Source organism: Rhinatrema bivittatum, chromosome 6, assembly GCF_901001135.1.
Source record: "Rhinatrema bivittatum chromosome 6, aRhiBiv1.1, whole genome shotgun sequence".
NCBI lineage: Eukaryota > Metazoa > Chordata > Amphibia > Gymnophiona > Rhinatrematidae > Rhinatrema > Rhinatrema bivittatum.
The window spans coordinates 92378954-92400742 of NC_042620.1; the positions used below are offsets into that span (position 1 = coordinate 92378954).

Sequence of the window (21789 nt, forward strand, 5' to 3'; positions counted from 1 at the left end):
CGGAGGGAGGCGTAAATCCCCCGACAAAGGTAAGGGGGGGGTTTAGACAGTGCCGGGCGGGTGGGTTAGGTAGGGGAAGGGAGGGGAAGGTGAGGGGAGGGCAAAGGAAAGTTCCCTTCTAGGCCGCTCCGATTTCGGAGCGGCCTAGGAGGGAACGGGGGTAGGCTGCGCGGCTCGGCGCGCGCAGGCTATACGAAATCGATAGCCTTGCGCGCGCCGATCCAGGATTTTAGCCGATACGCGCGACTACGCGCGTATCTACTAAAATCCAGCGTACTTTTGTTTGCGCCTGGAGCGCAAACAAAAGTAGGCTGTTCGCGCTCGTCTGAAAATCTACCCCTTAGAGAATAGCCACTGCCATTAGCAATGGTTACATGGAATAGACTTAGTTTTTGGGTACTTGCCAGGTTCTTATGGCCTGGATTGGCCACGGAAACAGGATGCTGGGCTTGATGGACCCTTGGTCTGACCCAGTATGGCATTTTCTTATGTTCTTATTAAAATAATCTGTGCCTGCAATTGATTGTCCTTGGAAGACAATTTTAGGTTGCTTGTTTCAATCAAATTATACTGGAAGGCAGTGGCACTTAATGAAACATTCAGCATGTCGGGAAATTCATGAAACCAGAGTTCAGAGTATTTTCTTGAGTGCCTGGAGCATCTCGGTTTGCTTGATTTTAGTTGCTTCCAAATTCTAGGAAGCAACAGTGCTATATAGACTTGGGGTAATAGGCTGCAGTTTCTCAGCCAAATCTCCAGAAAAGAGCACGAGCACCTATTTCTGCAGGTTCTCTAATATAATTCTTCCAGGAACAAAACCTGTTTATTTACTATTTCTACATCATTGGCATCTAGATTGCTTGGTGCCTAAAAAGAAACAGATGTTGTTTGTTGCAACATAAAAGACAATATGCATTTGTAATCCCTACAAATGTGTGTTATTTACTTATTTATTTGTGAACAGATATGATTTTAGATCAGCAAGTGGCCTCTGGGCAGCTCAGCGAAGATGTTCGTCACAGAGTACACGAGGCTTTACTCAAACAACACCACCACCAAAATCAGAAAAAACTCAGCAATAGGATTCCAATCGTAAGGTCATTCGCTGATATTGGCAAGAAACAGTCTGAACCCCATTCCATGGATAAAAATGGTAAGCACGTAGTAATATGTTTCACCATATTTCTGTACTGTGGTTCATGCACTGTTTTATAAATGTTGCATTGGGAGTTAAAAGAGTAAATAAGGATGGAAAGCCCTTGTTCATTTTTTCTTTTTTCTGTTTGTTTAATGGGGTGTTTTTTTTTTGTTTATTTCATGTCCAGAAGTGAAAAGAAATTACCCCCGCCCAATACCCCAAAACAACATCTGCCCTCTCACCCCTGTAAAGTTCTACTCAGGACTCTGGCTTGCTTGGTTGAGCTGAGCGGGGCACAGCTAGGGTTTCCCCAGGCCCGCTCCAGCCTGTAAAATTAAATCAAGCCTGGAACCCCAGCTGACCTGGATCGGTCTCTTTGGGTCCCTCCTGCACTCCCGTAAAAGTGTGCCAGGGTCAGAGACTTCCCTCCGTGGCACCCGCTTAGTTACCTCCTTCTAGCTAGTCCACGGAAAAATATAAAAATGCTAAGGTCAGAAGTGAAGCCCACTCATTCCTACCCTGACTCTTGCCTGGAAGATGGCACAGAAGTGATGTCACTTTGGTCCAGTCTCCAGTACGGCTGTGCCATTATGTTGGCTAGCTGGCCATTAGGTTTTTGGCTGACCAGAACATAGGGGGGTGAGTGGGGGGCTGGGAAGGAAGGTCCCGGTGCTCAGATAGATCTGGGAAGGCCCCATCTGGGCTCAGAGTTGCCCAGCTGGGTAGACCTAGGCCCCAGGCTTGATTTCATTTTAGGGACTGGAGTGGGGGTTGTAGGCCTAGGCCTTGGATTGAATTTTACAAGGGCAGGAGAGTAGTTGAAGGGCTGTGAGAAGCCTTTTTTTTTTTAAATTTTGCCACAAATAATAGTATTTTTGATATTTGAAATGGAAACACATTTTTTGCCCCTAGGAAATATTTTACAGTGTCAGAGAACTAAGAAGGATAAGGATATCATGAAAGCACATATACTTTACCAGTACAATCACCTGGAAGTCGGTAGAATATTTAGCAGCAATTTTCAAAAGATTTTACCCAGGTAAATGTGTTACCCACAAATAGAATTTGAAAATTGACATCCCCTTAGAGTGAATAAAAATGGGTGGGGTTAGGTCAGGGGAGTGAATGGGGAGCCCTCTAGCTCCTTTCTGCTACATGGGGCCCTCACAGAAGAAGTAACTGGAGGCCATGGGGGATGAGTGGCTTGTGGAGGGCCTGGGGGCGGGGGATTGCATTTTTCTTTTTTTGGTTATTTTTTTAAATGAATGTATCAGTTTGGCAAAAAAATCAAACTGTGAATTTTCAAAGGGATTTCCTGTGTAAAAATAGATTTAACATGCATAAATAGAATCTACGTATGTAGATGCTATTTTCTAAACCTTGAGATTATGCATGTTGGATTCGTGGACCCTTGGGCCGATCGGAACCAGAGGAGAAGGTGCTGTAGATGGTGGCAGCAGTGGCCCCGACCGGGAGGCGGCAAGGACGGGCTCGGAACTGGCCGAAGGAGGAACTCTGGAAGCCCTATGCGACCAAGGGCTTTGGCGAGGAGGGTGGAGACGACGGAGCTGGTCCAGTAGTGGGAAGATCTTCGCCCTGGAAGCCGATCCTCCCCCGAGAGGAGCTCGTAGGAGTTCGGCCGCTGGGACTTAGGAGATTCACCCTGGAAGCCGGAGTCCCCCCAGGAGGAGCCTGTAGGAACCCGGCCGCTGGGACTTAGGAGGACCCGCGGGGGCCGAGTTGGATGAAGTCCAAGGTTGATTGCCGAAGGGTCATCGCTCGCCAGTCCAGAGTCAGGAACCAATGGATCACCGTAAGCCAGTCCGAGGTCAGGAGCCAAAGAGTCAACGTAAGCCGGTCCGAGGTCAGAAGCCAGAGGATCACCGCAAGCCAGTCCGGGGTCAGAAGCCAAGAATCACCGCAAGCCAGTCCGGGGTCAGAAGTCAAGTAGAAGCCGAAGGATACAGGAACGCAGCAACTGGAGATAGGAATACCTGGGAACCTCGTTGCAAGGCAGGGAAGGCAAGTAACTGCAGGGCTTAAATAGCCCTGCAGCGTCTGACGTCAGGAGAGGAGGAGCTGAGTTTTCCCACGCTGGGCCCTTTAACTGCAGGGCTCTGCCACGCGCGCGGGCCTAGGGGGCGGAGCTAGCCGCGGGAGGACGCCGATGGCGAAGAGGATGCCGGAGCACGGTGCCAGAGTGCCTTGCAGGCCCGCGCAGGGTCGAGCCGCGAGGGGGGAGCTGCGCCCGAGGTCCCAAGGAGGGAGAGGTGCCCGCGGACCCGCGACGGGGTGAGTGCCGATCCCGGGGCCGCCCCGGGATCGCAACAATGCACCTGCTTGCAGTATGGCGCATGGATTTTCCCAAGGGATATAAGAGGCAATCTAGGGGTTTTCTGGGGCAGGGTTCGGAAGTATGAACAGAAGTTGCTATTTTCTGCGAGACATACACTTATCATTATCAAACTTGACCGAATATTTTCCCCTTGCTAATTTATATTGGACATGTACTTTGTCTCCAGTTTTTGGGTGGGAGATGTGAATGAATGGGTAGGGGTGCATCCCAGATTAGGGAAATGCTATGCTTCTAGGTGAACTGAAGAACTGGGTGAACTAGTGATAGTGAAGGTATAGGTAAACTGGTGAGTCCAATTACTCTCTCAAGCAAGAATTTTCAGAACGATATATACGCATACTTTATAAAATACTTGGCTACGCATTTAAATCAGGATTATTAGATGGACATGCTATATATTTTTAGAAACTTAGAATATACATGGATACATGTATAAAATGGTTAAAGAAAGTAAGCGTTGTCTTGCATTAGAAATAAATGCATTTACTGAAACATACGCATTTATTTCTGGGGAAGAAATAAGTGGTATTTTATAAACTATGTGGCATCAATGGGGTTAGATTTTCAAAGGGTTCAATCTAGCCACCTGACTTTGTAGTTTGGGAGCTGGGTCACTTTGAAAATGTACCCCATATTCACTCAACTAATCTGGGATTTCACATCAAACTTTTGACTGAAAATCCTCCACAAATGTTCATACATTGTCAGCTCTACTTGAAATTGAAGACCACTTGCTGTATCCCATGCTCCTAGTGGCCCAGCTAAGTGTTACTAGTGGTAGAAGTAATCTCTGCAGTACTTTCCATTGAGAATAATTTAGGTCTGTTGATTAATATGGATGTGTGATTTGTTTAAAATGAATGTGCAAAACGCAACAAATAAGTGCAATTTGTTTCATTTGTGGGTCTCTGAATTGAATCAAGGGGCCTCCCGAATGAAATGAGCCTTATTCGTTGCATTCATTTTAAAAGAATGCATAAGGTGTAGGCCTAGGCCTGTGGCTGGGGCCTTGCCTAAGATCTAGGCACAAGGCCCAAAGCAAGGGCCATGGCCTATGCCAAGCAAGATGCCAGGGTCTTGACATAGGCTTGGGCTGATGCTGAGGCCTCGGTCAAGACCTATGTCCCCCCCCTGAGCAATCACTTACTTGATACGTCGAGTATCTGCAGAAGTTGTCAGGCCAGGTCCTCACGCCTGGGCCGTGACTCAGACCCACGCCAAACACTGTGGTCTAGAGGCTAGGTCCTGATGCTAGGGCCTTGACCCAGACCCAGACCCAGGCCCAATGCTGGGGCTTGGCCCAGGTGCCAGGTCTCAATTGCTGGGTCTTGGCCTAAGCCAAGGCCTGGACCCAGGCCTGACACTGTGACCCAGTCAGGACCCAGACACTGGGACAGTGTCAGGACCCAGACACAGGTATGACATCTGGTGCTGGTCCACTCCCAACACTTGGGCCTTAACTTAGGCTAGAGGGTGACCCTAGGCTTGGAGGCCAGGTCCTAATGTCACAGCCCAGCCCAGAAGCTGGGTCCCATTGTCAGGGCCCCAGCCTTGACCCAGGCCCAAGGTTGGGGCCCAGTCCATAGGCTGGGTTCTGACTCCGAGGCCCAGCCCGGAGCCAGGTCCCAATGCCTGGGCCTCAGTCTAGGCCAAGGCCTGATGCTGGTGCCCAGCCTGGAGGCCAGGTCCAGACGTTTGAGCCTTGGCCTAGGCCAAAGCCTGGGCCCAGGTCCGATGCCACAGCCCAGCCCAGAGGCCGAGTTCTGATGCTGGGCTGGGCCTGGAGACTGGATCTTAATGCCTGGGCCTTGACCTAAGGTCAGGCCCAGACCCAGAACCCAGGCCTCAGAGCTGCTCCAATGACATCCTCTTCTTTCTTCTTTTCTTCTTCAGCTGGGGTTGCACCACTGTTAATTAACTCTGGAGCATTTACCCTAGCAGATGGCGCCTTTTTGATGTACATCATTGTACACCCTAGGCTGGGTCCCAGCGTCGAGCCTGCATTTGGATCGAGGCCCTGGCTTCGGGACCCAGCCTCTGGGCTGGGCTGTGGTATCAGGCCTGGGCCCGGGCTGCAGCCTAGGCTGATGTGTCAGTCTTGCGCAGGCTAAGGATGAGGTCACGTCCTTGGCCTATGCAAGGCTGAGGCCTTGGTCTGTGCCTAGGCCTTGGCGGTGGATCCCCAGCAGACTGGGTAAGTGGGGCCGGGGTGATCCTGGTCCAGGCATTTTTCCAGGTGGGTTGAAAGGAGGGTCGGAAGGCCCATGGAGGCCCCGTTTTTTGGGGGTTTTTTAAAATAAGTTTTGGAATTTTTTTATTTTTTTTTTTATGTTTTATTCATTTTTTTCACATGAATGAAACCGAAAAATGTGGGAAAAAATCTTCCAAAAATGAACTGAAATGCGAAAACAATTTTTTTCCCTGTACACTCCTATTGATTAGCTACAGAGTGCCACCAACAAATATCCAAAGAATGTGTGAATCTACTGTAAGATATTAATAGTGTCTCATGGCATTATGAAAGAAAAAGAATGGCATTTGAGCTCTGTAAGTCATATTGCTGTGCAGCAGCAGAGAGATTTAAATGGTTATTTCAACCAGTAGTCCATGCAACAAATGAGTTAAATGAAATTGAGTAGATATAGCTAATCAGTCAAAGACCTTTTTTCTAAAAAATTTTGTAACCCAGACCCTTCACAGGTTACCAGTAAGCCCTGGGTGTTTAGTGACAGTGTCAGCTAGTCAGAGGAGGATGGATACTGGGAGGTCCATGCAGATGCAGCCCCTCCTTCTGTGGGGTTTGCTATGACCATCCCACTTGTAATACTATATAACCAGACCCTTGCTATAGCTTGGGAGGCAGTCCTTTGGGTTTAGTACTGAGCACAGAAGGTAGAGAGGAGCAAGATTTTTGTTATTTTACAGGCCCAGCCAGTGTCAGCCAGGCAAGCCCTGCTTGGTAGTCCCAGCCAGGGTGAGGAGGGGTTCCTTTCTAGAACACAACCTGTCTGGTTGGGTTATTCCCCTTTGGGTCATTTTTCGGAACTTTTACTCTTTAAGTATTGGGGCCTCTCTGGAGCCTGTTCAGATCCTGGCTCAGGGAATGGAGAGCCCTGGGTTTGGGCCTGGGCAGGTTAGGGAAGATCTGCCCTCCGTTTGAGCCTCGGTGAGGAAGGGGGTTTAGTGACCTGCTGGGAACCACCCCATATTTCTTCTGAGTTTCGTAAACCCAATTTCAAGATCCAGGTCAGAGGTTCTGACTGCCATCCTGCTGGGAGCTTTAAGAGTCCTGCTCCTGGGGGTCTTCCCATTGGGGATCCAAAGAAAAGAACAAGGACTGCAACAGTAACCAAGACTAACTGTAAGTAAAGGCAAAGCCTACTACTCAAGAAGTCACCCAACTTGTGCTTCCAAACCCTGGGGAGTGAGAGGAGTTTATCTCTCTGTGCAGAGACTGCAATAAAATATCCTTGCCAGTTGGAGGTGGTGGTTCTGTCCATCAAAAGGATACTCTGCCCACTTGGGGACCCTATTTTTCCAAGCCCTGGAGGGTAGGAATTCCCCTGGCTGGCGTTTGACCTTCCTGCACAGCTTGAGGAGGAAATTGTGAAAAGAGGAATCATTGTGCTGCTGTGAATTAAGATTGTGCCAGTTTTCATTTTCATCAGTAAATATTCATTTGGACACTAACCCAGTGACTCTAGCTTTTCTTTGGCACACCATACATTGGTTGCCCCAGGGAAATAATAAAAGGAGACAAGGAAGCCACCCTTAGCACTCGGGGGGCCCTGGGAGTTACCTTCCTCCCCACTCGACCAAAGATCTTGGGAGGGTTCAAGCTATCTTGGGAGGGTTCCTGTCCCCATGGGAACAACAAATATTTTTATGGCCTTACCCATGCTGGATCTGCACACCGTTGTGGGTTACATTATCTATTACTGGAGAATGATTTAAAGGTCTTGAGGAAATTGATTTTTTTCCAGGCACTTGAAAGTACTTACTCAGCTAATTAAGTTATAAGAGGTTTAACAATAATCTTACCATAAATATGAGAATCAGGGAGATGTTCCATTGATGTTAGTTTGTCCTGGATGAAACAAGAAAGGGAGAAGTTGAAACCATTAACAATTTTTCTGCTACAAACTCATAACAGGTTGTTTCTAGCAGTTGTATGATCGTCACATTAAAAGTTAGACTGCTGCAGAAATTCTGGGGTCTAAGACTTACTTTATAGTCAAGATTTTTCTGTCCTTTAGTATACAATGTATTTGTAATGTCTGTTGGAGAAGTTGATCCCTAGTGCTCAGGGGTGGTTGACTCTGCCTAGTGAGCAAGCTCACTATGCCCACCCTGTTGGCTGGCGGGACTAACTGGAACTTCACCTGTACCAGCCCCGTTCCCCACAGCTTGAGCCCTTGGGTTTCAGGGGCCAGCAAGATATAGGTGATTCCCCAGGGCAGTGCAAGAGAAGAGTCCAGGCAAGTGTTGTTGAGGCAGGCAGCAGACAGCAGAATGGGTAACAAGCAAGAGGTCAGGGCAGGCAGCAGACAGCAGACAGACCGAGACCAGGCCAGGGTCAGGATCCAGGACGTCAGTCTGAGACAAACAAAACAGACAAGATATCAAAACCAACAAGTCAAGAAAGAAAAGGAACAAGCAGGAACTGGAACAAGAGCAGATGGGCAAAGAACTGGATAAGGAACAGAGCATAGAGGAACAAGGGTCAAGGCAAGGAACCACAACAAGGAACACAGAAAAAGTATAAGGCAGGAACAAGACAAAGACAGTAACACATACTGGAACACAAGGGCACCAGGAGACGTCCTTATATTCTCCTGGAGGAGTATATCAGCTAGTGCCACAGGAAGTCCCGGCCAGGGGACTTATAAAGGCAGTCCAGAGGTGGAGGAAGTTTTATCCTGGGTCTTTGGAAAAGCATCCTGCCAGAGTCACTTTGGATCAGATGTGAAGGGCGTAACAATACTATAGATGCATGGCGATTATATTTTCTCTGAAGACAAGCAGGTTCACCAGTCACACACGTGGGTCACATGATCATTCACGAAGCCAAATGGAACACAATTTTCTGAGCTTTCTGGTAGAGACTAAGGAATAAATTTGGAAAGGCAAGTCAGTAAAGTGAGAGGTTATATAGGTAGAATGGCTGGATCTATCTAAGTAGATTTTTAGTCTGCTTAAAATATGCATTTTTTCACTTTAACCTGCATTAAAAAGGGGTATTCTGATGGGGCATAATTTGGATAGGGGAAAAAACTACATATGTATATTAACATTTAAAAAATGTACACAAGTAGTATCCTTTTAGATGGTGTAAGTATATGCACATTAGAGATGTGAATCGGAACCGGAATCTGATCAGTTCCGGTCCCGATCCAAATCTTAACATTTTTATTGCCCAGCCCGATTTGAGTTCTGATTATCGGCTGCACCCAATCCGATAATCAAAACACCCTCCCAAACCCCCAAAAAAGGTTTTAAAATTACCTGGTGGTCCAGCGGGAGCACGGGGAGCGATCTCCCACTCTCAGGCCATCAGTTGCGTTAATAAAAATGGCGCCGATGGCCCTTTGCCCTTACCATGTGACAGGGCAAAGGTAGCGCCGGCGCCATTTTGAATATTGGCAATACGGCCCGAGTGCAGGAGATCACTCCCGGACCCCCGCTGGACCCCCAGGGACTTTTGGCCAGCTTGGGGGGGCCTCCTGACCCCCACAAGACTTGCCAAAGTCCAGCGGGGGTCTGGGAGCGACCTCCTGCACTCAGGACATATTGCCAGCATTCAAAATGGCGCCGGCGCTACCTTTGCCCTCACTATGTCTAGGGGCCGACGGTCGGCCAACGGTTGGCCCCTGTGACATAGTGAGGGCAAAGGTAGCGCCGGCGCCATTTTGAATATTGGCAATACGGCCCGAGTGCAGGAGATCGCTCCCGGACCCCCGCTGGACCCCCAGGGACTTTTGGCCAGCTTGGGGGGGCCTCCTGACCCCCACAAGACTTGCCAAAAGTCCAGTGGGGATCCGGGAGCGACCTCCTGCACTCGGGTCATATTGCCAGCATTCAAAATGGCGCCGGTGTTACCTTTGCCCTGTCACATGGTAAGGGCAAAGGGCCATTGCGCCGGGACCCCCCACTAGACCACCAGGTAATTTAAAACATTTTGGGGGGGTTCAGGAGGGTGGGGGATTTGTTTTAAAGGGTCGGGGTGGGTTTTAGGGTTGTTTTGGTGTGCCGGTTTTCCCGCCCTCCCCCTCCCCCGATTTACGATTTTTCACGATAAATCGGGGGAATTTCTATTGTATTGCGACTCTAACGATTTTTGACAATTTAAAAAATATCTGACGATTTTTTTAAATCGTCAAAAAACGATTCACATCCCTAATGCACATACCTTTAGCTGCATAAAGAGCTAATTTTCAAACACAAAATGCCGGCTTTAAAGTAGGCATGCAGAGCACCAGTTAGATGCCCGCAACTTCCAATGTCCTTTTATTCCACTGGACATGTTTCCTGCAGACCCCCCTAGTTGCTTTAGTTTTTGTGGTAAATTTTCCTTTTGACTTAGGACAAAACCATTATTGTATTCTCCTTTTAGTTCCCTAGTCAAGTTTTACTGTCTCTTTATTAAATTTATTAATTTCAACATTTCTATTAAATTGATCTGCCCTTGATTTTTCAGTGAAAGATGGAAATCAGGCAGGTTTCTGGTCATTTTTTTCTCACAAAGATATCTTTTCTCTGAAACCTTTTGATCTCATAATTATGGTTTTTCTTACCATCTCAGAAAAGTGGGCTAGGGTCTCCAAATTCTGTCCCAACTTCACATGAAAGATAACATTTGTTAACCAATACAGGATGTGCTCTATTTGCCGGGAAGGATTATGGATTTTAAGACTGTGAAATCTGATACAAGATATCATCCGCAGTGATTTGGCCACTACAGACTTTCCTGCTGGTAAACGTAAGCTCAGTTCCAAGAAAATGATCTCAAAAACTCAATACATAACTTGGGAAACCAACAATAGTCACATTGGTAGCCAGGCCTCACTAAAGAGGTTCTCATCTTCTTCGTACTTCATTTGAAGGATGGCCCTAAGAGTCAAGTCAAGTTTCGATTTCCTAGCTTAATTCGACTAAGGGCTGCAAAAGCTTGCACTGAGAGTTGAAAGCAGTCTTGATTGTAAGCTCCACAATGTTGGTTCAGTTCTTCAATGCATGACTCCGAGTCTGGAACTGGCAGATGTTTTGCAGTCTCTGAAGCAAGTACATCTGGAGTTTAGCTTGGTTTCCCACCCAAAGACCAATCTGCATTGTTTCCTTAAAAGCTTTGAGTTGTCCTTGTCAAAGGCCATTTGGTATGTACAGTCTCTTGTGAGGTTTACCCCAGTGTGGTTATTTATATTGTACGATGAGGAACTGGAAAGGAGAATTTCACTGATACTTATTTGACACGCTTTAAGCAGTGAGGATCATATGTGGAGTCACAACAGTAATGGATGAGGTGCATGTGATTCTACTTTCAGAGATATCCATTGTAGAATGGGGCACTTAAGATTTTCAAGCTGGTTGATGGCTAGCTGACAGCATAAGGTCTTTATCAAATTTAGGAATGGCAATAACATTTGCCATACACCACTCACTGGGAATGACCTAGAGCTAACATTTCTTAAGTAGGGCTGGGTCAACCACAATCAAGCATGAAATTCAAGTTGTGTCAAGAATCCAATAAAAAGCTGTCATGTTCATCAACTTTGCCACCTTTCAGGCTGCTTAAAACTTTTTCCAATTTGGAGACCTTGAAAAAGTCAGGGAGTTTTGCTCCAAGTGTTGTTTATGATGTTGCTTCTGTTCATGCTTTATGTTCCCCCAAAACACCAGAGTGCTTTCCTGAAGAAGAAGGCTTCCTCAAAAGAAGTGCTACCAGGGACTCTCTCACCTGAGACAACAAAGATTAAGTTCTCACCACTGAGATCAGAAGAGTTCAAAGAGCTATATCAACATCAAGGCAAAAGCAGGGTTGGCATTTTAACTGGATTTAGTTGAAGTAGCCAGTGTTCCACTCTCTGTTCCAGAAGACTTCCTGTGGGTGGGGAGGGGGAGGAGAATGAAACTTTTCACAAACTTTGGACAACTTGGCGGTTACAGATTACATCTATTGATAAACCCTCAAGAGCATATCAGCTAGCTCAGTACATATACTCAGGTCAGAAATCTCTTTTTTTGGACAGAATGGTCAAATGTGTTCCACCTCACAAGAGAGAGCTGAGATTTTACTCCAGTTACTTTCTGGTCTCCCAAAAGACTGGAAGATTTATTTATTTATTTATTTATTTTTATTTAGAGTCTTTTTTATACCGAACTATAGCTGAGTGCCTTCACCCCGGTTTACAGAGAAAAAACAACATCATACATGAAACATATTATAATGCAAGTACAACTAAGTGATAGTTAACATCTCGGCAAAGGCAGAGTATATGCAGAAAACAATTTACAAATCATTTTAGGTGATTCTTAGTAAGGAAGGTATGAGATATAAAATAAGGGCTAAGGTTATTTAGATATTTAGATTAGTCTGTGAATGATTGTCTAAACAACCATGTTTTGAGTTCTTTTTTGAATGATTTGGGGGGTCTCTGGTAGAACTTAGGTAAAGTGGAATAGAGTTCCATTCTTTGGGGCCAGCTATAGAGAAGGCTCTGTTTCTAGTGATGGATAGTTTCGCAGATGATAGTGGAGGAATGATTAATTGCAATTTGTCAGTAGTTCTTGTAGAACGGGGTGGTTTGTGAATTGCAATCATATTGTCCAGGGAAGAATTGTTGCCTTTGTAAATTTTGTTATGTAGAATGGTAAGAGTCTTGTATTTAATTCTTTGTGAAATTGGTAGCCAATATAGGTTTTTTAGGGTTGGTGAGATGTGATCATGTTTCCTCTTGCCAGTGAGGACTCGTGCAGCGGCATTCAGATTCAGACCCATCTTGGACCTAAGGTCTTGAACAAATTCCTGAAAAGGGAAAAGTTCAAGATGTATTCCCTAAGCTCTATTTACACTTTTAAAGAGAGGGAACTGGCTTGCTCACCGATTCTCAATAAGGGATACATCCAAATCACAGGAGGTTTTTCAGATTTATAATTGGGGTACTGCACTTCCAGTACCATGTACTGCCTTTTCGCCTTGCATCAACTCCACAGGTTTTCACGAAATTCCTAAATTTTGCAGCAACTTATCTGTGCAAATTGGCAGTCCATATTGTTTTCCTAGCTGGATGAATTACTACTGATCAAAAGCACATCTCAGTCAGGGGCACACAAATTAATCTGAGTCACCATCTGGGTAATGGAGTTACTGGGGTTCATCATCAGCTACTTCAAGTCTCATCTAAAGTCAACACCACAGTTAGATCATTGTGGCTCTAGTAGATGTGACAGCATGACCTGTGATCTGACAAATATAGAGTCAATGACATTCTGGCTGCAGTGAAGAAGAGAATGCAGTCAGCAGACATTAGCTTTGTCCATCTTGAGAAGACTGGACCTGAATGCCTCCATGCTGTGAGACATCTCAGTATAAGGCAGGTCCAATGCATCTTGAAGTCTCAGAGAAATCAAGCCATGTAGAGTATACAAGATTTAATTTGTGCCACAGAAGGAATCAAGGACTCCCTTTCCTGCTGCCTGGCTCACTTCAAGTTTGACAAATGGTTTACCATTCCACATTTTCCCTTATTGAATTATTCATATCATGGATTTCTCCAGTCTGATCTGATGTGCCTACTTAGAGTGGTTTCACACATAGAACCTCTGGTCTCTCCAAGAAAAATGTCTACAGATCTCATGGAGCAAAGAGCAGTAGTAGGGCGTGCGGAGGGATGCCAGTATTGTTGTTCATTTCTGCTGTGCCTCTGGCCTGGGCTTCTTCTCCGGGTCTCTGTCTGCTGCACATGGATTAAAGAGCATGCATTGAGGCTCACCAACAGTCAAAATCAATTCACCTCAGGCGAGTGTCTTTGAAATCCTGGAGGTGTGCTGCAAAGTTCTTAGCAAGGAGATCTTGCAAGTTCCGTTCCATTCAGTGAGACACTCTGTTTCTATAAAATATATTAATAAGGGATTCCCTTGAGTTCCCAGAACCTTCTTCAGTACATCACAAGGGAGGCAGCCATGGTACATAACTGCTGTTGGCCCAAGTAAAGGATTATATGCAGTGCATTGCAGCATGTTTGCATCTTTATAATTTCTGTGGTGAGAGCTGCAATTTCTGGTTATCGTACCAATTACTTCAATGATGAGAGTTAATGTGCTTTAGCAACTTTGAATGACAATCTTGAATTTGGTACTGATTAATTAGCCATTTCAGTTTACAGCATGATCAGAAGCATGTTGTTAAACATGTGTTAAACATGCCTTGCAGTCATAGTCTCCCTCCCTTTCCTACCTTCTTTCTTCCTCTCACCCATTATAATCTTCTCTCCTCCTTATCCTCGCCTCTTAACATGACTATAGCTTAGCACAATTCATATACATTGTTTTTCCCTTCATGCTACCAATGTCTTATGTAAATATAAACATAAAATGTCCTATGTAAATATATGTAAATATAAATGGTCTGCATTATATTTTCAGTTATGATAGACCTCCTTACTTCTTTGTTCTTGTAATTCACTACTATATAATCACAATGTTTATTGTAAACATTTCATATGCTATATCTGTTTATGCGTTGTAATTCTATATGTTTTAATCTCAATGTTCCATGAAAACCGATACGATGTGTAAACGGTTATCGGTATATAAAAACCACTAAATAAATAATCAAATATTAAGATCATGTTACTGATGCTAAACATTGTTCCAGTGGTACAGGGGACTCCACACAGGCGAAAAGCCTCCAAAGAGATTCCAAATGCTGAACTCCGTAAGAGTGTGCATAAGAGAATGTATCATAAAAACATATTCCAGTACTAAGTGCACTTTAGTATTTTAAACACATTCTGAATATTCCTTGTTTATTATGTTTATTCACAATTTTTAATTTAAAATAATATATTTTGCCAGTCATATGGCAGAATGCTATTGGGCTTTTAAGCACATTTTTTCCAGCTGCTCTAAGCACTCAAGTTTGCTCATGTTTTAAGTACTGGAATAAAGCTATGTGTTTATGACATCAGCTATGATTCATATACAGTTAGGCAATTTTCAAAACTGCATTTTGATGCAAAGTCTGTGAGTACTTTTACCCATGGGCTTTGCACGATTTTCAATGGAAATTAGGAGCATGCTTTCCCTTTGAAAATTGTCCTGGGAAAAAGTATCCATAGACACTTGTCCCTATCATATCAGTGGGTATGTTTTTCCAAAGAAACCAAGGTATGTAATTATAAGAATACAAAACTATGTGTGCTGTTGCAATCTATACCTTAACCCTTCCTTGGGAATTCAATATGGGTAAAAGTGCACACATTGTAAAACAAGGTTTACACTTTCACCTGGTTAAAGGTTGACCAATTTTCAAAGCCAGGTAAATGGCTTTTGAAAATTGTCTTATTTATAAGCATACTATTTTTGTTGGAATTCTTTTTTATATTTGACTTTTCCCCTCTGTAATTCATTTCTTTATAATTAGGTTTTTTTTGTCCTGGCAGTTTCCTCCCACTCCCTTTGACTTTTAACAGGTCTTTTATGGGCTATGGTGCAATAAGCCTTCATTCACAATTTTTTTCCTATATTTTATAGCCTCATATATCCAACTCATCCATTGCAGTGACAGAAACCAGTACATGTGCACATAGGTCCAGCCAGTAGATGTCACTGTTGAGCAGTGGTGGAAACTCCCTCCACCTGGGACTGTTAAAACTACCTCTGAAGCATCCCCAGCTTTAGTTGGCCTTGGCAGCTGAGCTGACAATACATATAATACCACTATGCAACTGGCTGACTCCTTGACATATTTTTAAGTAAATACATATTTAATTTAATTATGAGAAGAGTGGCCTAGTGTTTAGAGCAGTGGGCTGAGAACCAGGGAAAGCAGAGTTCTAATTCCACTCTCACATTAATGTTATTTATGACCATAGGCAAGTCATTTTGGGGCCCATTTTCAGCAGCGTTTAGACAGAAAATTTGTGAGTTATCTGGCTAAATGCCAACTGTTGAATATTTCAGCCACTTATCTGGATAAATAATGCTAGAGCTTTTCAGGTGCATTCTGGGGTGGAGTTAAGTTGGCCAGATAAGTTATCCAGTTGACTCCAATATTCAGAGTTAGAAGGATAAATTATTCAGCTAACTCTGGTCATGCTGGAGAGTAGTCCTAAACATAGTTGGAGAAAGTTATCCAGCTAATTTTAAGATTAGCCCAAATATATATTTGGGCTAATCTTAAATGGGCCGCCCAATGGATGAATATTATCCTTTTTTTCTCCCATTGCTTGAGGTGCCCACTTAGGATCAGGGACTTATCGTATCGAAATAATAAGAATGCTGGAAAAGTGGGCTAAAAATCCAAAAATGAAATTATATTTTTGCTGTTTTTTTCAGTACAGTATTAGTCTGAATATAACTCAAAGAGAGGGGGAAAACATTTTCATATTTTTTTGTTTGTATTCCTTTCCCTTACCCCCGGCCTAGTTCCCCCTTTCCTTTCCCTTCCTTTCTACCCCCTCAGCCTATTCTTTTCTGCAGCTCTTCCACCCCGGGCTCAATCACAGTGGTGCTGCTCCATTCCACCAAACTCCTTGCTGTGGCTTGGGTGGGGAGCTGCAGTGTTTTCAGCCACTTGGCTATGAATACAAGAACTGTAGGGTTTTGGAAATGCACAGCTCCCAAAAAAAATGTGTTTAAATCCCTTGTCCTTTATTCAAGCCAATAGGGTATTTGCTGCTGTTTTGGTTTTCTCACTTTCAGTAGCATCTCATATGTTAACAATATAGACAAATAAGGAAGAATATATTGAAGAAAAAGTATACACATTTTCCTTTTCACTTTTTAAGCAGAATGCATTTGTTATTCACTAGTGATATGATTATTAAGGTTTTGTCATAGATTCAGATGTATGCAGAAAAATCTGGCCATTATTGTTTGTGCTGATCATCCTTAGATCAAGTTTTCCAGTTCTTTATTTCTCGTGTTTCATTAACTCTTTTTTTTCCAGGCTTGCTAATTTCACATATGTTCTATTAACTACCCCCCCAGTCCATCATTTTTGTGAGATTGTCAATATGTGATAAACTTTTAACCCTAATCTTTGTCTTACGTGCTTAAGTAGTTTGACATTCACCTTTTTCTGTCTTCATTTTACTTTGTCTTTGTTGTGTCTGTCTCTAACAGGCTCATCTCATCTCTGTACCTCCCTCATCTCCTATCCTTTGGGCTCTGTAAAAGTTCGTTGAAGGTTTCAGAGGTAGGGTAAAATCCTATCCTCCTTGAACAGCAAATTAATTTAAATGCTTATATCCATGTCTTCATCCCATCTATTTCCAGTCTACAATGTACCTGTTTAGCTAATGAATCTCTGTACAGAGTTGAACCATGGGCATTTTTCATGAAAATGCCTCATGCTGTGCCTTATTTAAATCACAAATGATCAATAATATATTTTAAGAAACAGATAACTTGCATAACAGTTGTTTCATTATAGTGCACAGTGCTTTATTAAAATAAAAATAGACTGTATGTATTCAATATGAGAAAACCAATGTGGTCCAATCCAAGAAGAAATACAGGTCATGGAGGGGCTCTCTATTGATTAATAGGGATGTGAATTTATTTGACATGAAACAGGGAATTTTAATAAAAATGAAATGAAAGAAAAGCAAATTACATTTTGTTCATCCTTGATCTTTTCATTTTAAAATAAAAATATCACTGCTGCTGACAGCTACCTCCCACTCCTGAGCCCTCTTGCCATATATATATATTTTTTTTTGTGGGGCAGGAACAATCCCCAGTTGCTCCTGCCCTGCTGGTGTTGTGTTCAGAAATGGCACCAACAGACTGAGGCTGACGCCATATAATTTATTCTATACAAAATAGTCTCAGCCAAGCTCAGACCCAGGCTGGTGCCATTTTGTATGGAATAAATTAACAATGGCACAGCCTGAGTTTGCCAGTGCCAATTTTAAGCATACCACCAATGGAGCAGGTGGGTCCAGGGATTGCTTCTGCTATGTTTTAGTTTTTATTTTTATTTATTTATTATTAGTCACCTGGTGGCAAGCTCTAGGCAACTTAAGGCATATACATTCATAATAAATACATAAAAATGACAAAAACAGGATTTGTAAAACAATAATAAAATATGCTAAAACGGTAAAAAAATACCTTAAAACAACAAGTCATTGCATAGAATAAACCACCTTAAAGACAATAATGCATAAAACATTGTCAAACTGCAACTTCTACATAGAATGAAACCTTTGCTGACCCTTGAAGATTTCCGTATGGTTCTACAAAACCTAATTTTATCAAACCTAGACTACTGCAATTCTCTTCTACTCAGAGCACCTAATGGTCTTATTAAAAAACTGTAGCTACAACAGAATGATGCAGTGAGACTCCTAACAGGATCCAGGAAATTTGATAACATCTCGCAATCTCTGATGGCTCTGCACTGGCTACCGATACAAATCCGAATCCATTACAAAGTCTTAACATTAATAAATTCCTCCCTCCATTCTGACAACATGGGCCTGGTAGGGGTGGCATTACAACCATACATGCCACAGAGATCACCGAGATCTCATAATAAAGGATTTCTAGTTGTGCCATCATTACAGAACACACATCTGATAAAAATAAGAGACCGTATGTTTTCCATTGCAGACTCTTCACTTTGGAACTCTCTATCTGAATCTCTATGTCAGACCATCGAAACTAAGAAATTCAAACGTGACCTCAAATCGTGGTTATTTCAAAATGCCTACAATCTAACTTAACCTTCCTGATATCTTCACCTTACTCTTCACGTGTTACGCTAGGGCTCCGGTCAGGAGTCGTGAACACCACCCAGCAGGGTGGCTCCAGGTGGAGAGAGACAGGAAAGGCTATAAACAGTGTCTGGGTCCAGGCTGGGTCAGGGCAGGCAGCAAGTAGCAGTGTCTGGGTCCAGGCTGGGTCAGGGCAGGCGGCAAGTAGCAGTGTCTGGGTCCAGGCTGGGTCAGGGCAGGCGGCAAGTAGCAGTGTCTGGGTCCAGGCTGGGTCAGGGCAGGCGGCAAGTAGCAGTGTCTGAGTTCAGGCTGGGTCAGGGCAGGCGGCAAGTAGCAGTGTCTGGGTCTAGGCTGGGTCAGGGCAGGCGGCAAGTAGCAGTGTCTGGGTTCAGGCTGGGTCAGGGCAAGGCAGGTCAGAAGGCCCGTAGGCCACACACACACAGAAGGCCCGTAGGCCACACACAGTAAGCAGGGCAAGGCAGGTCAGAAGGCCCGTAGGCCACACACACACAGAAGGCCCGTAGGCCACACACCGTAAGCAGGGCAAGGCAGAGAAGGCCCGTAGGCCACACACACACACAGAAGGCCCGTAGGCCACACACCGTAAGCAAGGCAAGGCAGAGAAGGCCCGTAGGCCACACACACACAGAAGGCCCGTAGGCCACACACCGTAAGCAGGGCAAGGCAGAGAAGGCCCGTAGGCCACACACACACAGAAGGCCCGTAGGCCACACACCGTAAGCAGGGCAAGGCAGAGAAGGCCCGTAGGCCACACACACACAGAAGGCCCGTAGGCCACACACAGTAAGCAGGGCAAGGCAGGTCAGAAGGCCCGTAGGCCACACACACACAGAAGGCCCGTAGGCCACACACAGTAAGCAGGGCAAGGCAGGTCAGAAGGCCCGTAGGCCACACACACACAGAAGGCCCATAGGCCACACACCGTAAGCAGGGCAAGGCAGAGAAGGCCCGTAGGCAACACACACACACAGAAGGCCTGTAGGCCACACACCGTAAGCAAGGCAAGGCAGAGAAGGCCCGTAGGCCACACACCGTAAGCAGGGCAAGGCAGAGAAGGCCCGTAGGCCACACACACACACACTGAAGGCCCGTAGGCCACACACCGTAAGCAGGGCAAGGCAGGTCAGAAGGCCCGTAGGCCACACACACACAGAAGGCCTGTAGGCCACACAAGGCAAGGCAAGACAAGGCAAGGAATAAGGCCCGAAGGCAAGGCAAGGCAAGGCATAAGGCCCGAAGGCCGCGCAAGGCAAGGCAAGGCAAGGAATAAGGCCCGAAGGCCGCGCAAGGCAAGGCAAGGCAAGGAATAAGGCCCGAAGGCCGCGCAAGGCAAGGCAAGGCAAGGAATAAGGCCCGAAGGCCGCGCAAGGCAAGGGAAGGTCCAGGGACCAAATGCACAGCAAGCAAGGAAGGCTAGAGCAGGGAGCCCAGGCGAGCTCGATGCCGAAGCACCGAGGCAACTGTCAGGCAGGGTTATAAGGGCACACCCAGAACATAGAGTGGACAGGGGAGATGGACTGGGCCTGTCAGGAGAGCCAGCACTGGAGGGACCCCTGGTGGTGAGGTGGTTGCACTGCAGCCAAGGTTGTAACAGAACCCCCTCCTCAAGGCCTCCCCTTCCTCCTGGGTCCCATCTTAGCAGGGGGTACTCAAAAACGAAATCAGACCCCTCCGAGGGCGATGCGGCAGGTTCAACTCGTTCCTGAGGCAGTAAAGCAGTCCAGAACCCTCCTGGGGTAAGGCGTCAGGCTCGGACCCTCCTGGGACATTGTAGCAGGCTCTAACACCTCTCCGGGCGTTGTAGCAGGCTCGGACCCCTCTCGGGGCATTGTAGCAGGCTCGGGCCCCGCTCGGGGCGATGAAGCAGGCTCGGGCCCCGCTCGGGGCGATGAAGCAGGCTCGGACCCCTCTCGGGGCGATGAAGCAGGTTCGGACCCCTCTCGGGGCGATGAAGCAGGCTCGGACCCCTCTCGGGGCGAAGTAGCAGGCTCGGACCCCACTCAGGGCGCTGTAGCAGGCTCGGACCCCACTCGGGGCGCTGTAGCAGGTTCGGACCCCTCTCCGGGCGTTGTAGCAGGCTCGGACCCCTCTCCGGGAGGCAGCTGGACCGATATGGACCCCTCCAGGGGCGGCAGCTGGACCGGTACAGCAGGCTCAGATAGTTGAGTAACAAAGTCTGTTGGCAGGCCCGGTTCGGACCCCTCCGGAGGTGGCAGCAGGACCGGTATGGACCCCTCCAGGGGTGGCAGCAGGACTGGTTCAGCAGACTCAGATGGCTGAGTCAGGAAGTCTGTCAATAGGACTGGTTTGGACCCCTCCGGGGACGGCAGCAGGCCCGGTTCGGACCCCTCCAGGGACGGCAGCAGGACCGGCTTGAGCCCTTCCGGGGGCGGCAGCAGGACCGGCTCGGACCCCTCCGAGGACGGCAGCAGGGCCGGTTCAGCAGGCTCAGATGGCTGAGTTAGAAAGTCTGTCAGTAGGACCGGTTCGGACCCCTCCAGGGGCGGCAGCAGGACCGGTTCGAGCCCCTCCAGGGGCGGCAGCAGGGCCGGTTCGGACCCCTCCGGGGATGACAGCAGGACCGGTTCAGCAGACTCAGGCTCTTCTCGGGGTAGTGCAGGAGACTCGGACCCCTCTTGGGGCGAAACAGCAGGCCCAGACTCTTCTTGGGGTTGTGCAGCAGGTTCAGATGGCAGAGTAGCAAGGTTAGAAGTAGTGTGCATGGAAGACACAGATTGTACTGCCGTGGGCTTGATACCTCGAGCCAAAGTCTGACGCTCCTGATTTTGTTTCTGGAGGAGCAGTTTAGAGAAGGCACAGGCAGTTCTAGGACGTCTAGGGAAGGTGCTCGTTAGTGTCCACTTGGCAGCTGTGGGAAGCAGAGCCCTGCTAGAGTTAATTACTTCCCTCTGCTTCTGTTTCTGGTGCTCTAGCGTGGAAGTTATCGAAGGCTTCTTAACCCGGTGAGTTCTGAGATTTTCAGAGCAAGTTTTTTCCAAAGTGTCCAGAGATGAAGTGCTAGAATGCTTAATCCATAAACTGTTACATGAAATAATGTTGTTAACTAGGCCAGAAGCTGAACGCACGGTAGTAGAGCTGACTGTTCTCCCTAATGAAGCAGCTGGTCCTGTAGCTGAACAACAGGGGCACGGTTTGCCTGGTGGTAATAGGCTGGGAATACATGAACATTTCCACCATCCTGGCTTTGGAGTAGAACAGTTTAAACACTCTTGGTAGACAGAGACATTTCTCTTATTGCAGTTACTGCATGTCCAGTGTTCCTGACCAGCAAGTTGACAGGCTAGGCAGTTCTGATAGCTTGGGTAATTCAA

At 46.1% G+C, this 21789-nt stretch overlaps 1 protein-coding gene across 1 annotated transcript in view; it reads left to right on the forward strand.

Annotated features, from left to right (window-relative positions):
• The first annotated feature begins 964 nt into the window (after positions 1-964).
• Positions 965-21789, forward strand: part of SLC4A10 (solute carrier family 4 member 10) — a 299055-nt gene continuing 278230 nt past the window's right edge. The window contains 1 exon segment of the mRNA XM_029605602.1: positions 965-1153. Coding sequence (XP_029461462.1) covers positions 967-1153 — 187 coding nt within the window. The 5' untranslated portion in view covers positions 965-966.